At 37.6% G+C, this 19,078-nt stretch overlaps 1 protein-coding gene across 1 annotated transcript; it reads right to left on the reverse strand.

The window, feature by feature from the left end:
* Positions 1-778: 778 nt before the first annotated feature.
* On the reverse strand, positions 779-17,685 carry CENPH (centromere protein H; the record flags this gene model as incomplete). Its single annotated transcript, XM_084232946.1, has 9 exons — positions 779-871; positions 3,366-3,529; positions 6,721-6,772; positions 7,087-7,150; positions 8,377-8,433; positions 9,704-9,778; positions 10,100-10,148; positions 15,665-15,720; positions 17,561-17,685. The coding sequence occupies 9 exons, from the start codon at positions 17,683-17,685 to the stop codon at positions 779-781; spliced, it is 735 nt and encodes a 244-aa protein (XP_084089072.1).
* Positions 17,686-19,078: the final 1,393 nt, after the last annotated feature.

Raw genomic sequence — 19,078 nt, forward strand, 5'->3', positions numbered from 1 at the left:
CAGACCTCTCCTGCCGCACCTGCTTCTTCCCTCAGCAGTGTATTTCGCCGGTCTGCCTGTTCTGTTCCCTGCTCTGGCTCTGGTGAATTCTCTCACCCTCCCGTTCTTCTGACTGTACCCAGTGCTTGTATAAATAAATAAATCTTAAAAAAAAAAATTATAAAAGTGATCACAACAGTTCCAAATTAATAAAAGGTAAAATTATAGCTTTTAAAAATGAAATGGGGTGATATGAAAGGTGGCAAGTTTTATTTTGTAAAAAGACGAGTAACATTCTTTTTATTTTTTAGTTTACAGAAGTAAAGCATGCTAAATATAGAAATACAGAAAAGACACAATCCCCCTTATGTAACTGTTAACATTTCAGATATGCTTTTCTTTCTCTCTTTTTCAAGGTTGAAATGCTTTATTTAGGTCTCTATTCAAAGAAGTGAATATACTTTTCTAATGTTCTGGCTGACAAACAAACCCATATAAGTATTCCTAAGGAAAGTTGGGAATGCCAGAAATGTTATAGGGAAAACATCCACGTACAGTGGAAAGCTGGTATTGATGTATTTTAGGCTAATATTTTCAGACTCTTTTAGGAGTATGCCAGTCATTTTAACAATTATATTTAAAATAATAGAGCCCAAGTTATAGTGTTAACTAAAAATTAAAAAAAACAAAACAGTATTAGAATAGATTCAAAAACACTGAAAATATACTTCAACTGAAATTTGCTTTATAAATGACATATCAAAGATAAGAACAAAGAAATGCCAAAAGAGAATTCTTATTAGATCATGGTGAGATTCTTCTCAAGTTGCAGAACAGTTTCCTTAAGAGCAGAATCCTCTGCCCAATTGGCTTTACTCCCCAAAATGAGGTTCTAAAATTTAAAAAAAATTAAAGTTATAAACACTTTCTAGAATTTAACATGATAAAAAAAAATCTTTGTTCACTAATCTTATCAAATAGTGAACATTTACTAGATATGCACATTTACTGTGATCATGAGAAAAAGCATTAATTTTTTTTCATTTCTAATTTCAGTAAAGCTTTAGTCTTGATCCCCACAATGTCAGGGAATACTTACCATATTTAAAATGTGTTTTTAATTGAGTAATGTTTATAGATTCCAGGTATACAGCATTATAATTTAACATCAATATAATTTAGCATTATATTCATTATCAAAAGTCTAGATTCCATCTACCACAATACAATTGACCCACTTTATATGATTTACCCACCTTCCCTTCTGGTACCCTTATTTACAACAGTTTTTTAATGCTTTATCAGTTTTTGTGGCTAGTTTTTACTTATTCAGGATATTTGCAGTGCATGCTATATTAAAGGAAAAAGACTAGCTATGGTCAAGAATTTACTTCCTACTTCCATGATTAAAAACCAGTAATTTAAGAGTAAATAATAAGCCCTATTTTAAGAATAGACAAAAGTTTCATTCTCAGTCCTTGCAGTTTTAAGACCCTGAAAAATGCTTAGAATATTTTTTTAAAAAAGATATATTTATTTATGCATACAAGAACTGGGGTATAGGCCAGAGATGTGGGGGGTGAGAGGATTCACCAGAGACAGAGTGGGAAATAGAACAGGTGGATCGACTGAAATACATTGCTGACGGGAGCAGCGGGCAAGCCATGTGGGTTTCTCACCAGCTGGCCGGGATCGAACCTGCGCTGCAGAGGCTGCTGAGAGCTTCATAGCACTGCGCTCAACCGCCTGCGCCACCAGGGGAGGCCCCTAAATTACTATTAATTTTGATTCAGTGAGGTCATTGCTTTGTTAAGCAGGACACAGTTTTGGCCTACTTTAGGAGTCTCTTGTTCTTGAGTTCAACTAGAGGATTTAGTCATGTTTGAATGCACACTTCCAACTGTCTTTGTAAATTTGACTAGATTTACATATACTAGACCTTTCATATTTTTATAACAATGTGCTTAATACAGGCCAAAGTTTTAAATATTTCTATAGATAGTAATATAACACTTCAAATCCGTTTTCAATAGCATTTCAAGTAGTAACTGTATCTTGAGCCATAGATTTTCAAAGAATGATCAGAATTTTAATTAATTATGATTCTAAGCATTCCTCCATTGTCTATAAAAATATTCTAAGGGGCCTCCCTGGTGGTGCAAGGGGTTCAGTCTCAATACTATGAAGCTATCCATAGCCACTACAGCACAGCATGAGTTTGATCCCCAACATCCAGGAACCTAGCCCATGTGGTCAGTCTGCCTGTTCTGTTCCCCCCACTCTGTCTCTGGAGAATCCTCTCACCCTCCCACACATTTGGCCTGTACCCCGGTTCCTGTATGCATGAATAAATAAATCTAAAAAAAAAATAGTAATTTAGATATGAATAAAAATTAAACTCAAAATAACTGTGAAAGCAGTATGAAGGAAACAGTGTCAAAGGAAGTTAAAATGATTCTGTATTTATGATACAATCATCCACTCCAGGTTAGAGTAGGGGATTTGGTCACTCCTAATGCAATCACCAATTACTACTAAAATAGGAGGTGCAAAATATAGGGAAGAATTTTTTATGGTGAGATATATGAGCTCACATTCTACAAGGATATGCTTTATACACAGTAGGCATTTGTTTTACACATAATAGGCAGCATGGAACCATAAATTTTCTTAACTGAACAATGGCAATTTAGGTGTTTCATATCAATAGTTCCAGAGATATTTTATAACTTTAAAAACAACCCCCAGAAGAAATACATAAAGCTTAAAAACTGGGCGGATCTCTGCCTGCCTGTGACTATGCAGGTGCCCCTCACCGCTCTTTTCCTTTCTCCTTTTCCTACCCATCATTTTAAAATGCAAAATAAACAAAGCCCCAAATTAACAAAACTTAAAAACTGATATAACTGTGCTATTTATTGAGAATTTACTCAAACCAGACACCATGCTACCACATTAGCATGAATTATTTTCCTTGGCTTTCATATGCACTCTCTCTAATAAGGAAACTGATGCTTAGGAAATTTAAATAATTTGCTCAAGATTTAGCAACTAGTAAAGTAGCAGTCAGAATCTCAACTTCATCTTCCTATCACATTATCCATGTCTTCCCCCAATTTCTAATTTGGAGCTTGATGCTCTGTGTATTGCATCATTCTACTTGCTCAGAGCTGCTAAAATCTTTCCATTTATAAATGCTTAAGGTAGAACCATAATGAAAAATCAAAGACTTAAACTTTAAAAGATAGATGAATCCCAGATATGTCAAAACAATAATATTCAGTAAATAATATTGTCAAGATCAAAAACTGGAAGTTAATAATGTAACAAAATCTATCATTAAAAAAAAATTGTTTAACTCCCTTCCTAATTTATAAAAGTGTTACCTGAAACACATGTTGAATAACTGTAGTAATTTGTATTTCCGTCTGTAGGTTTTGTTGTATGGTCTTTATCTTGTCTGAATTTTCCATACTGTCCAAACCATCTTTCTGTTTGTTCTTCTCAGTCTGTATTTCTAAAAGCTTACTTTCTGAGGCTTGTTTTAATTCTATAAAATTAAAAATAAAACAATTTATTATAAATAATAACTTTATAAACAAGTACCTTGAAAAATTATGAAGCAGAATAGTTCCTGGTTATTTCAGTGAAGAAAAATTTTAAATGAGCAGCGTTTAGGTTGTTTGCATTTTGATCTGAAAATAACTTCCTGAGGGCAAAATCCATTAATTTTCTACTTAGCTGTACCCTTGGTGAAATGTTCAAGGTATGCATCTGTGATAATGACAGCAATCTACAAATGTTTGAAATAGCATAATGCCAAGGAGGACATACTCTGGGTTGGCAAGATATAAATATAAAAGGAAATACTTCCTCTCCTTTATTAAAAAAACTAATATACCAAACAAGATACATTTTCAAAAAAGATTCCATTCTCTTTTTTTGTTTTATTTCCCAAAACATTTAAGAATTAAAAGTATTTGAAAATTGCAAATGGATGTGTCTGAAGAGTTTGATTCCTTAACATTAATTAATGTATCAAAAGCAGGTTGGGATGTAATGAAAAAATTAAACTTCTAATTAATAGCTAAATGAATAACTGACAAATGAAATTTGAGGGAAAAAATTAAAATAAATGGTGATTAGATTAGATGACCAAGACTATTTCCAACTCTGAGATTACCTACAAATCTGTATATTTAAAAGCAATTAATCGGGCCTCCCTGGTGGCGCAGCGGTTGAGCGCTGGGTTGCGAAGCTGCCCGCAGCCTTTGCGGCGCTGGTTCGATCCCCGGCTGCTCCCCGGCCACTGGAGGAGGGTCCCACATGGTGTGCAGACCTCTCCTGCCGCCCGCTGCTCCCCTCAGCAGTGTACTTCGGTCCTTCTGCCTGCTCTGCTCCCCGCTCTGGCTCTGGTGAATTCTCTCGCCCTCCCGCGCTTCTGACTGTACTCAGTGCTTGTATAAACCAAACAAACAAATAATAAATAAATAAATAAATAAGGCATGCCTCTAGAAAATTAAAAAAAAAAAAAAGTAGTTTACAACATAAAATAAAATGAGACCAATTTTCCTTTATCCAAATTAAGCACTTTTCATAAATACGCTTTTTCCAAATTTTCTACTGAGAATGTTACTTTTGTAGTAAGTATTTCAATAATTTCAAAGCAAAAGGCATCTCATGTTCATTAAGTTGAAAAGCACAGAAACACATATATCACTTTGATCATTTAAAAATCATACATTGGGCCTCCCTGGTGGCGCAGGCGGCCGAGCGCTGCACTGTGAAGATGTCCGCAGCCTCTGCAGCGTGGGTTCGATCCCAGCTGGCCGGGGAGAAACCCATATGGCAACAGCAGACCTCTCCTGTCTCGCCTGCTGCTCCCCTAAGCAGTGTTCTTCGTCAGTCTGCCTATTCTGTTCCCCGCTCTGTCTCTGGTGAATCCTCTTACCCTCTCACACATATGGCCTGTACCCCAGTTCTTGTATAAATAAATCTTTAAAAAATAAAATATCAATAAAAATCATACATTTATAAATACGTTTATATGGACATAGAAAGCAGCCTGGAATGATACATGCCTAACTTTGCCCACACAAAAAAGAGACATGAGGGCCTCCCCTGGTGGTGTAGGTGGTTGAGTGCAACGCTGTGAAGCTATCCGCAGCCTCTGTAGTGCAGGTTCGATTCCAGCCAGCCCGCGAGAAACCCACATGGCGTGGCACACCTCTCCTGTTTCGCCTGCTGCTCCCCTCTGCAGGGTATTTCAGTCTGCTTGTTCTGTTTCTGCTTTGTCTCTGGTGAATCCTCTCACCCTCCCGCATTCTAACCTGTACCCTGGTTCTTGTATGTATGAATAAATAAATCTTTAAAAAAAAAAAGAGAGACATGGCATTTACATTATACTTTTCTCTATCAACTGATTTTTCCCCACTGAGAAACTATTCATTTGTAATTTGAAGGTCTAAAACAACAAAAATAAATAATACATATTTTGTATACTTTTTTAAATTGCCATGTCCCCACTGGAGCTTTGGGTGAGCTTTGGAGCTTTGGGAGTGAGGCAGGTGCACATACCACGGTGTGAAGTTGGACTCTCAAAATTATATAGTTGTGTAAATAACCGATAAATCAGTAAAATTTGGGGGAAAATTGCTGTGTACAAAATATTAAGAAAATTAAGAAATTTCTATTTTTAAGAAAAGTCTTGCATTACAATAGCAGTTGAATTCTTTTTTTTTTAAAAAAAAGATTTTTTTATTTATTTATATAAGCACTGGGTACAGTCAGAAGTGTGGGAGGGTAAGAGAATTTACCAGAGCCAGAGGGGAGAGCAGAGCAGGCAGACTGATGAAGTACACTGCTGAGGGGAGCAGCGGGTGGCAGGAGAGGTCTGTGCGCCATGTGGGACCCTCACCCGGTGGCCGGGGATCGAACCAGTGCTACAGAGGCTGCGGGGAAGCTTTGCAACCCAGTGCTCGACTGCTGCGCCACCAGGGGAGGCCCTGAATTCTTTTTTTTTTTTTTTAAGATTTATTTATTTATTTATTAAAGAAAAAATTTTTTTTTTTTAATAGAGGCATGCTTTTATTTATTTGTTTGTTTGTTTGTTTGTTTTTGTTTATACATGCACTGGGAACAGTCAGAAGCACAGGAGGGTGAGAGAATTCACCAGAGCCAGAGCGGGGAGCAGAGCAGGCAGAAGGACCGACGTACACTGCTGAGGGGAGCAGCGGGCGGCAGGAGAGGTCTGCGCGCCATGTGGGACCCTCCTCCTGTGGCCGGGGAGCAGCCGGGGATCGAGCCGGCGCTGCAGAGGCCGCGGGCAGCTTCGCAACCCAGCGCTCAACCGCTGCGCCACCGGGGAGGCCCAAGATTTATTTATTTATACAAGAGCTGGGGTACAGGCCAGAGGCGTGGGAGCATGAGAGGATTCACCAGAGTCACAGCAGGGAGCTGAACAGGCAGATGGACCAAAAGCACTGCTGAGGGGAGCAGCGGGTGAGACAGGAGAGGTCTGCCGCACCATGTGGGTATCTCCCTGGCCAGGTGGGCATCAAACCCGCACTGCAGAGGCTGCGGATGCTGCGCTCAACCAGCTGCGCCACCATGGATGCCCCACAATAGCAGTTGAATTCTTTAAAAAAGGAAAAATAATTCTCAGTAGCTGAGTGATCTGGTCTTATCAATCTCCATTGTAAGTGAAATATGTTGTATAAAAAAAAATAGTGCTCTACATACGTAATCTCTTCTTTCTAACATCAAGCAGTTTTTCCTCCAAATCCCAAGATACCTGTTATTAGAAATGTAAAGGTTAAAATGCACAAACCTGGAATACATATCATTGAACATTATATATTTGTTTTTTCTAAAGCTGCAGTCTTTAAATCTTCTATTTCCACATAGCAAAAGAGAGAGAACAATAACATAGTAAGTACATAATTAGTAAAGTTTATTTGCTTAGTCAGAAATTATAGAGTTATGAAAAAGAGAAAACTTAAGGACAGTGAATTCCAACCCTAGCAGTAACTTTAGGAGATACCATTTAATCAATAAGTTGTTACCAAAATCATGAGAATGCAAAGGCAACTTAACATGCAAACTTACCTGCTGTGATTTCATTATTAAATTATTTAGCTTTAATATGTGTTTCATGTTATCTATGAGCACACTGAAAAAGAATTTTAAAAAGCCTATTAATCCTACTTAAAAAAATTTCATTAATGAATTAGCATATATTTCATTGTATCCAATGTACATGTCAATTGAAAGTCATCATTTAACAAGATAAATTTTAGAAAAGTTTGATGTAAACTAAATTTGTTTAAAATTAGACATGCCTTTCCCTAGAAAAGTTTTTGGTCACAGATAATAAAAAATATAAAACTTAGGCATATAGGAACATTTTTTAAAAAAATCTCATATTTAGGGGAGAAAAACTCTAATTTGCTAAATTGCCCTTTATTTTTGATATACACTTTATTTCTCGGAATAGTTTTAGGTTCACAGTAAAACTGAGGGCAAGATAAATCCATATTCTGCCCCCCCCCAACTGTACAGCCTTCCCACTATCAAAATCCCACGCCAGAGTGGTCCACTTGTTACAAAACATGAACCTACATTTGAAACATCATTATCACCCAAAGTCCATAGTTCAATTCACATGAGGGTTAATTCTTGGTGTACAGTCTAGGGCTATTGACAAAAGTATAACTACACGTGGGCCTCCCTGGTGGCTCAAGGGATTAAGCACCGCACTATGAAGCAATCCGCAGCCTCTGTAGCATGAGTTTGATCCCCGGATGGCCAAAGAGAAACCCACATGGCTCAGCAGACCTCTCCTGACTCACCCGCTGCTCCCCTCAGTAGTGTATTTCAGTTAGTCTGCCTGTTCCCTACTCTGTCTCCGGTGAATCCTCTCACCCCCCACACCTCTGGCCTGTACCCCAGTTCTTATATGCATAAATAAATAAATCTTTTTTTTTTAATTTTTTCTAGAGGCATGTCTTATTTATTTATTATTTGTTTATTTGTTTGGTTTATACATGCACTGGGTACAGTCAGAAGCGCGGGAGGGTGAGAAAATTCACCAGAGCCAGAGCGGGGAGCAGAACAGGCAGAAGGACCGAAGTACACCGCTGAGGGGAGCAGCGGGCAGCAGGAGAGGTCTGCGCACCATGTGGGACCCTCCTCCGGTGACCAGGGAGCAGCCGGGGATCGAACCGGCGCCGCAGAGGCCGCGGGCAGCTTCGCAACCCAGCGCTCAACTGCTGCGCCACTGGGGAGGCCCCATAAATAAACAAATCTTAAAAAGAAAAACAAAAACACAAAATCAAAGTGCAGATGCCACTTTTACTAAGTACAGGAAAAAAAAAAAAGACGAAACAAAAAACATACCTTGTCTTGGTGTCAACTTTCTCCAGATTTTTTTTAAGTGCAGTCGAAAGTTGCATCCTATGAAAGGGAAAAAACTTGCATAATAAAATATAGATAACATTTATGGTACATTGAAAAAAATATATGACAAGTTAAAGATTGATTTCTCTTTTCTTTTGAGTTACAACTGACATATAACTGTAGTTTTATTGTATAACAATGATTCAATATATGCATACATTGCAAAATGATCACCACACTAAATTTGCTAAACATCCATCACCATGATTTCCTTTTAAATATAACATAAAACATAAATAGGTTTTTAAGCAGCATGGTATGGGCAATACTTTTATAAATAAATCATAGATCTATAAAACCAAGATGGATGGGCTGTTGAATATGGCTGTACATTGCCCAGCTGAGGGGTTGAGCTTTGCTCTCCAAGCTATCTACCTTGGTACAGGGTTGGGAGGAAGCTTTAAGGCACTACAGAGATTAACATGGGTTTCAAGTGGAAAAAGCTAGGGAATACAAAGTCACAAGTGACTGTAAACTTTAAAATACGCCTACTGAAAAACAAACATAATTTACTTTTAAATTCAAAAAGCTAATGATATTAAGCTAATGATATTAAAAGCGAACTTTTAACTTATTTAAAGGCAAATAAAGTTCAATTCATGAAATTAAAATATCTTAATAGCTTTAAAGTCACCTGAGTTAAAAAATATGATCTATCAATATAAAATGACCCAGCATGATATGAGGGAAAAAAGTTCACTGCTAGAAGCAATTAAAAGGGCTTTAGCTACTTTTCAACTAAATATATTAAGAAATTCATTTAAGGAGCCCAGAAATACAAGGAAGCAATTACAAGTCATTCAGTTACTTGAGATTATTCAGACCACAAGTCTATAACAGACAATGTTCATATTATTAACAGTTGTATACCAGAACCTAGCACAGTAACCAGGACACAGTAAACAATTTTGTTGATAGAATATCAAAATATAGATGCAAAAGCTATAATTAAAATATATTAAACTCAAAGGGCAATTCTTTTACATGATTAACAGTAACTAGATCAATGAATCCATGTAACCCTTTCAAATACTAAATGGGATTTAATCTTATATAGGTGTTTACTGTGTTGATTGAGATTTCCTTCTTAACCCTGTATTATGTAACTTCATCAAATGAAGATATTAATTAATGAAAGATATAATTTGCCTTCCAGAGCTCAGAATTGTGTGCCTATTATCTAATCATCATTCTTCTTGATTAATTCATTGTGACCTGTTAAAATAAACCCTCCACACATTAGCTATACCCATTTTACAATAATTACCTGTCCAATGCAAGTTTTTTCATTTCAAAAGCTGTTTTCACCTTTTCAATTTCATTTTCCAGGTCTTCAATTTTACTATCAAAGAAGCATGGACAAAAGAATTTCAGCAACATCAGAAAAAGCCATTACTGAATTGTATAAAGTAAACCTTTGGTAAACTAGGACCTTCTGAGATATATACACTATGTTAAGTTTCTTGATAAGGAGGATGTCAGAAAGTACTAATAAAGCCATTCACATACATATAAGTATATATCTCATACTAACAACTAGTCAACAGATGCGTGACAAATTATTTGGAAAAGTAAAGGAAACGAAAATGAAAAGCAATGTTACAAGAGGGGCAATATGCTATCTTAGTGATTACCACAAATAAAACTTAAAAAAATGACGTACCCTTCAATTTGCTTTTCCTGCATGATTTGTTCTGGAGTTTTTTCTTCATCTACAAATAAATAGTGTTTTGAATTTAGTAACATTTTACAACAATTTTGTTTTGTCAAACAGAAACAAAATTTAAGCCATAAATGCAAATCAAATGTTTGCATTTAGTTTTCACACTATGAAACAACTGAAGACAATTTTAATATAGCTTATTCAACACAATAGACCCAAAATATTATCATTTTGACATGTAATTAATTTAAAATTACTAGTGAAATATTTCATAATAATTTTTAATGTGTGTATTTTACATTTAAAACTCTTCCCAAGGAGGACTAACCAGATTTCAAGTGTTAATCAGTCACATGGAATTAGTAACTACCATACTGGACAAGACAATTTTAGGAGGAGATAAAAGGGAGTAAAAGCAAATACTTTTTCACTGTGAAATGTCCATACATTAGCAATTAGAACGAAAAAGTTTTAAGTACCATGTACAAATGCATCTAAAACCCTGAACTATGTAAGGGTGAATTTAACAAAATAAAAGTGTATGACCTCTACAATGAAAACTACCAAATACTGAAATGGAAAGATACACCATGTACAAGTATTGGAGAATCAATATTGCTAATATAATAATTTTCTCATATTAATTTACAGGCCCCAATCAAATCTTAATCAAAATTTTATTAAGGCTTTTTTTTCTTCTATAGGAATTTATAAGCTGATTTTAAAATCCACAGAAATGCCAAGGACCTGGAACAAAGTGATTTTGACAAAGGAGAGCAAAGTTGAAGAACACAGAATAACCTTTATCAAGATTAACTATAAAGCTACATTAAGGTTTACTGGAAAGACAAATATCTGAAGAGAACAGAGAAGAGTCCAGAAACAGGGTTATATAGAGACACAATGGAGAAAAGTAACTCTTTTCAACAAATTGTTCTGTAAAATTGGATTTCTATATGAGAAAAATGAATCTTTAGCCTGACCTTACACCACACACAAAAATTAACACAAAAATGGCTTCCAGCAGCTGGTGGGGTTCCCACATGCTGCGACAGACCCTTCCTGCAGTGCCCGCTGCTCCCCTCAGCAGTGTATTTCATCACTCTGCCTATTCTGTTCCCTTCTTTGGCTCTGGTGAATTCTCTCACCCTCCCGCACTTCTGACTGTACCCAGTGCTTGTATAAATAAATAAATAAATCTTTTAAAAAAAATTAACACAAAAAGGATCACAGACCTGAATATTAAAACAAAAAAGCATAAAAATTCTTTAACAAAACATAGGAGAAAGCCGTTGTGACATTGAGGTAGCCAGAGATTTCTTATATAAACTCAAAAATTACAAACCACAGAAGAAAAATAAATGATAAATTGTACATCATCAAAATTAAAACCCTCTATTCCTCAAAAGACACTGTTAAGAAAATAAAAAAGCAAGCAACAAACTGGGAGAAAATATCCACACTAAATACACATTTATCTGAAAAGGGACTTGATTTATATATAAATAAGAATGCAAAATCGGTAAGGCAACAATCCAATTGAAAACTAGTGGTAGGATTTTTTTCCCCCGAATGAGAATAAAATTAGTTAAGAAGCTTACTATTTGCTTTTCAGATCAAAGCAAACTGCTTTCATATTGTTTTAGAAAAAAATTAATAGGAGGTGGTTTCACTTTAAAAAGTTTCTGTATGGAAACATCAATTCCAAAGAACACCTGCACCCCTATGTTTATAGCAGCACTGTTTACAATAGCTAAGCTTTGGAAACAACCCAAATGCCCAAAAATAGATGACTGGATCAAGAAGATGTGGTACATATATACCATGGAATATTACTCAGCATTCAAAAAAGATAAACACATGCAATTTGCTGCAACATGGATGGTGCTGGAAGGGATCATGCTCAGCGAAATAAGCCAAAAAGAAAAAGAAAAATACCGGATGGTCTCACTCATAGCAGGAATCTAGAAAACTTAAATAAGGGACCAGGAAAATGAATAACTATAAGAAAGTGAAAATCAAAATCAACAAAAAACTATGAACCAGAGACACTTTTAGGGGGGCGGGGGCGGGAGGGGAGGGATTGGGGTCAGAATGGGGGGCTGCAATTGTATGGGGAATATAACAATAAAATTTATAAAAAAAAAAAATAAAAAATAAAAAGTTTCTGTATGAACCAAAGATACAGAAAAGCAACAACTCTCAGAATTATTTTTGGTACAGTTTAGAGTTTATAGGATGTAATATGGCATACTGATAGATCATGCCAGTTCTCTGCACAATTTAATCTGAAAATTTTTTTATTAAGATATAATTGATATATAACATATTAGTTTCTGGTGTACAACATACTAATTTGATATTTGTATACATTTTACAAAATGACCACTACAACTAAGTTTAGCTAGTGTATGTTCCACAGGTATTTTTTCTCATGCTGAGAACTTTTTTTTACCTTTAAAAGGGCAGATTCATTATAAAAAGGGAAGTAAAGGATGGTTGCACAGACACAAGCGGGCAGAAAGAGTTGCCAATGAAAGGTACAAATTTGTTAAAGGAAAGGCCTACACAGTCACAGAAGGGCAGACTTAGGAGGAGAGCTGTATCTGCTGCTTTGCAAAATGAGACTGTTGGTGAAGAAACACCTGCATAATAACAGGCAGGGAGTAATGCTGCTGCTGCTGTTGAGAACTTTTAAGATTATCTTTGCAATTTTCAAATATGTGATAGAATATTATAACTAAAGTCACCATGTTATACATCCCCAGGACTTACTTTATAACTGGAAGTTTCTCTTTTAACCCATTAATCCATTTCACCCACTTCTCAAACACAGGTAACCACCAATCAATTCTCTGTATTAATGAGCTTGTCTTTTGGTTTGTTTTTAAGATTCCCCATATTAGAGATTAGCATAATGCCCTTAAAGTCCATCCATGATTAAGCATTAGATATGTGACCAGTGCAACCGAAAAAGGGAACTTTTAAGTTATTTAATTTTAATTAATTTAACTTTGAAGATTACATGTAGCTGGTAGCCACTGTATTAGACTGAACAATTTTATTTTTTTTTATTTATTTTTTTAAATAATAAATTTTATTTTTATATTCCCCCATACAATTGCAAACACCCCATTCTGACCCCAATCCCTCCCCTCCCGCCCCCCACCCCCCAAAAAGTGTCTCTGGTTCATAGTTTTTTGTTGATTTTGATTTTCACTTTCTTATATTCATTTTCCTGGTCCCTTATTTAAGTTTTCTAGATTCCTGCTATGAGTGAGACCATCTGGTATTTTTCTTTTTCTTTTTGGCTTATTTCGCTGAGCATGATCCCTTCCAGCGCCATCCATGTTGCTGCAAATTGCATGTGTTTATCTTTTTTGAATGCTGAGTAATATTCCATGGTGTATATGTACCACATCTTCTTGATCCAGTCATCTATTTTTGGGCATTTGGGCTGTTTCCAAAGCTTAGCTATTGTAAATAGTGCTGCTATAAACATAGGGGTGCAGGTGGACTGAACAATTTTAGAAGACAAATTGCACTCATAAAAAGTATACTCTCACTGTTTAAAAAAAAAAAAAAAACCAACAACTCAGCAACAAAATCTCAGTAATATATATTTTAACAGTAGAATTGTCAATTTTAGATAAATATCTTCTCCAATTTCTTGTGACCTGCTTTTAAATCTGTCTTCTCCCTCAGTTGCGGGGTGTGGATTATTAAATCTACCCACATTTTCAGATGTCACAATCCTTTAAAAAATGGAATTTTCTAGGCCTCCCCTGGTGGCACAGAGGTTGAGCACTGGGCTTTGAAGCTGCCCACAGCCTCTACAGCACCGGTTCCATCCCCGGCCACCTGCAAGGGTCCCACATGGCACGTAGACTTCTCCTGCCACGCCCGCTGCTCCCCTCAGCAGTGTACTTCATCAGTCTGTGTGTTCTGCTCCCCACTCTGGCTCTGGTGAATTCTCTCACCCTCCTGCACTTCTGACTGTACCCAGTGCTTGTATAAATAAATAAATAAATTTTTTTTTTAAATGGAATTTTCCATATAGGGAAAATAAAGATTTTAGGAGGTTGTAGATTCTTTAATTACTTGGATTTTAGCTCTAATGTAACCTTCAGAGAAGCATCTTTATTCTACCTTGCTTCATAATCACCTTGCATATTTCTTTACCTGCTTTGCTATATTAGAATGTGAACTCCATAAGGGCAAAATCTTGTTCAACATCACATCTCTATGCCTAACATGGTGGCAGGGACATATTAAACACTCAGAAGTGAATATAAGAATACCTATAGGGCCTCCCTAGTGGCGCAAGGGGTTAAGACACAGCCTATGAAGCAGTCCCCAGCCTCTGCAGCACGAGTTTGATCCCCCGGCAAGTCAGGGAGCAACCCACATGGCGCAGACCTCTCCTGACTCATCTGCTGCTCCCCTCAGCACTGTACTTCAGTCAATCTGCTTGTTCTGTTCCCCACTCTGTCTCTGGGGAATCCTCTCACCCCCCCACACCTCTGGCCTGTACCCCAGCTCTTGTATGCATAAATAAATAAACCTTTAAAAAAAAAAAAAAGAATACCTATAAAGATAATTCCACAATGGTCCAAATTTTGAAAAAACCTTTTCTTTATACCCTGTTCTCCAAGGATAAAGATTATCCTTTAAATGGATTATCCTTTAAATGTCAAGAAAAGCACTGGCCATTTCCTACCTCTCATCTCTGAGATAAACATTAATTTAATACAAGAAACATTAGCTTTGGGAACAAGGAGACCAGAGACCACCAGTTGTTTCAAGGGGAGAAAAGTGACCAACAGACATTTCTGAGGTAAGCATTACTGATATAATGCAAAGGTCAGAGCTTTGGAGATAAGAAGGTCAGGTTTAAATACCAGTTCTACAATTCCTATTTTTATAGTAAGCAGAAAAGATGCCAGGGGGCCCACTTTATAGCACTTTTTTTTTTCTTTTTCAACAAAATGACTTTAGAATATTTGTGACCATGGGCTTATAAATCAAGGGCAACAGATGGTCAGAAGATGTAATTCCACTATTTTATTATTTTCTTGGTTCCTGAGATTTTTTGATTCATGATTTTCAAAGGAAAATTTTAATTTTTCTGTGTTTAGAATAAGAAACTGCCACTTACAACTTTAAGTTGACCTCTCTTCTGCCTATCATTTCTATAATCCAATATTTCTCCAAGTACTGGTCTCACATCACTTACTTAATTGGGTTTGCCAATTTGATTTTCAAGTTGTTGATAGAACTTGTTCTATGATCCCTTCAGCCCAAGGGATTTCACAACTCTGACCAAAAGAATGTAAATGCCCTGCATTGTTATTTGGCTGTTTAAAATATTTTTTTCTAAATCCCTAACCAGTTCCTGAGGGCTTGAGTAAGCCTGCTTTCAGTCTTCCTACATGGTATATAGTATTGCATTTTGCTAACCCCTCCTATTCCCTAAATAATTTTTTGTAAAGCTGATTTTCTTTTCCCCAAAGTTTTGTTCACCACCAAATTTACACAACTTTACCTGAAAATGAAAATACTTACTTGCATCAACCATTGATTTATATTCCAAGAGTTGTTGTTTTGTCTGTGTTCTCAGTCTGAAAAGAAGAGAAAGTGATGTTTTTTCAGGTTTTATTCACCACTGTATTATAACCTAACTCCTATTTTTTTGGGAAGCAGATGCAACTAAATGTGTACAAATAAACTAAACATTAAAGTCTTCCAATTGAGCTTATTTTACTTAAAATGGACATAAAGAGTTTTAAGGATTCAGCGGAAGCACAAAATGGAATATAGTGGGGAAAAACAGTATCTATGAAGACATTAAAAATGTGATTCTCAATATATTCTTAATGAGCCACACCCAAATGGGCCTCCATGAAAACTGCTATGCAAAGAAATAAATCAAAATGGTGAAACCTACAAACACTGTGTTACAGATTCTCTATTCCTTGGATTTTGCTGCCTCAAAATTGTCCTATGATATACTGAATCCAAAATCATACATAAACAAAGAAAAGCTATGGGTAAAGTGGCAATTAGTTATTAAGTTGTACTTAAGGGTTGCTTCCAACTTACATGGCAGTTTCATAAAGCTGAAACTTTATTTGGAGACCTATTTAAGTAGCTAAGAAACACGGAACAAATTTTTTTAAAGCTCCATAGCCAGTTCCTTATGTTTCAAAATCTTAAATTAAAAGGACAGGTTAAATAGGTGAACAAGACAACTGAAAGAATATTTTCTTTCTAGGCAGAGATGGAAATGGGACTCGTTCGTCATTAATATTTTAGTATTTCATATTGTAGGTAGAACAGAATTTTTAAAAGGAGGTTTATTATTAGTCAAGGCCTTCTAAAGCTAAAATACGGTTATAAGCCTTATCTCTCCCAATCCTAATTTTCCCCCCATAAAATTTAGATGGTAAGGCTGCAAATTTTTTTCTGTAAAGGAGCAAATAGTAAATACTTTAGACTTATAGTGTCATATAGTGTCGTTAGTCATATAGTGTCAGTTGTAATCACTCATGAGTCCTTGTATTAGGAAAGCTGTGTTCCAATAAAAATTTAAGGATACTGAAATTTGAATTTCATGTTATTAAATATTTTTGTAATTTTACCCCCTAACCATTTATTTCTTTTGTTGGTTATATTTTCCTTATATCATTATTTATTTTATTTATATTTTATTTTATAATTCTTACAGTATTTTTCTTTTTTGCACAATGTATGCATTTTCATCTTGGTTATATTCCCCATACAATTGCACCCCCCTTATTTTAACCCTTATCCCTCCTCTCTCCCTCTCCCCCCCCCCCCCCCCCCCGTGTCTCTGGTTTGTAGTTGCTTGTTGATTTTGATTTTTTACATGAAAACTATTCTTAGCTCCGGGGGCCACACAAAAACAGGCGGCAAGATGAATTTAGCTCAAGGCCTCTCAGTTCACGGGATCAGAAGATTGACGTCCCTTATCAAATCTTCCCCTAGGTACTGCTTAGTGGAAAAATGTAAACACTGCAGTCTCGATAGGAAAATATGAATATTTTCATTAATACCCATTATTCTTCTGCACTGAAAAGGGTCGTAGATACAGGAGAAAGGGGGCAAGGTAACCTCCGTTGCATAGCTCGGGTCTTGGATACAGTCCACCTGTTTGAAAATCCGCACCCTGGGGCGCAAGGGGGAAGGAACAGGGCGATTACAGACCCAAAAGACCCTACGCTAAACGCTTGCCCCGGAGGGTGTCATTTAATTAATTCCCATAACGACTCTACTAGGAGGGTGTCATTTTCCTCTCCCTTGGGAAGGATCGTAAGTCGTCGGAGTGAATGCTGCAGTCACACAGCTACCGGTGACCAGAATCCCGACACCGGATAAACAAAGGGCAGAGCTGAACCACCACGCCCACTTGGCCTCCGCCCTCGGGCCACTGGGAACGACCTGAGAAGCAGGGTCACACGGTCCTCGGGGGACGTCTCTCGGGCGCCGGCGACCTGTGGGGATCCGCCTTCAGCGCCGGAGTCCGCGGGCTCGGAGACTGCATGATCCTCAGCTTGCTCGTCCATTCTAGCGGGCGCGAAAAGCGGCCCTCCCGGGCCTGCACAACACGCCACAGCGAAGTTGTTTTTCCCGCCACAAAACTGACTCCCGGAAGGGGCGGGGACCAGCACTCAGGTCACGCCCCTTCCGCCCCACGGTCACGTCTTTCCGCCACGGTCTGGGATTGCAGGGATTGCAGTGTAGCACTTCCTGTTGTCCAGGCTGCACTGGTTGAAATCGTTGCAGGCCGCTAATGAAAAGTTCAAAGAACTGGGGGCCTCCCTGGTGGCGCAAGGGGTCAAGATGCAACCTATGAAGCTAACCGCAGCTACTGCAGCACGAGTTCGATCCCCAGCCAGGGAGCTACCCAGATGGTGTAGCAGACCTCTCCTGGCTCGCCTGCTGCTCCCCTAAGCAGTGTGTTTCATTCAATCTGTATGTTCTGTTCCCGACCCTGTCTCTGGTGAATCCTTTCACCCCCTGCACCACTGGCCTATACCCCAGTTCCTGTATGCATAAATAATTAAAAAAAAAAAGTTCAAAGAACCAGAAGCGCTAGCTCTACGGAACTAGCCACAGGCCTGCAACCATTTAAGCCTCTCCTAGGGTATCGGGAACCGCGCCTGGTGGGGAAGACGGGTCAAAAATGGCCTTAGTCTGGACTGTGAGACCTGCAGTACAAGTTTTTTTGCCCATTTTGGCACATGTTCTAGATCTTCACCTTGGAAAATGGGTGTGTATTGAAGGCTGGTATTGGAGAAACATTGGTGGGTTCTTTAAGGTGACATTTGACCTGAACTCAGGGCTAGACCCCCTCATTTGGCGGAGAAACAAGGGGTTCAGTTCAGAGACATCTGTGGCCTCTCAAGTACCAAGCAGTATTGACACTTGAACCTGACTTCCAGCGTGAAATCCCGTGTGCCCCCAAGTGTCAACCTGTAGTTTCAGCTGGTTATAATTGAACTTTACCAGCTGTGCGGTGATTGGGGTAATGGAGAAAATGCAGGGAACCATAAACAATTGATGCATTTGTCGTTTTTCCTTTTGGTCGGTAGTGTAAAGGACGCTGTCCTTGCAGCACAAGCTCAATCAGTCCGGATTTCTTTTTTGTTTTCAAAGAAGTGACCTCATAGTTCTTTTTTAACTTTTACTACTTTTTCTGGAATGCCTTTAGCATCTCCTATCAATCTCTTCCTTTCAACAGGTCGTTTATCAGGTGTCTACTGGTCAAATATGGGAAAAAGACAATGCAATAGTTCTCCAGTCTGAGCATGCATCAAAATCATGGGAGGGTGGGCCTCCCTGGTGGCACAAGGGATTAATTAAACACAGCAGTATGAAGCAATCTGCAGCCTCTGCAGCCTGAGTTGGATCCCTGGTGGGCCAGGGAACAACACACATGGCGCAGCAGACCTCTTC

Source organism: Talpa europaea (genome assembly GCF_964194135.1).
Source record: "Talpa europaea genome assembly, chromosome: 5".
In the NCBI taxonomy this organism is placed as follows: Eukaryota; Metazoa; Chordata; class Mammalia; order Eulipotyphla; family Talpidae; genus Talpa; species Talpa europaea.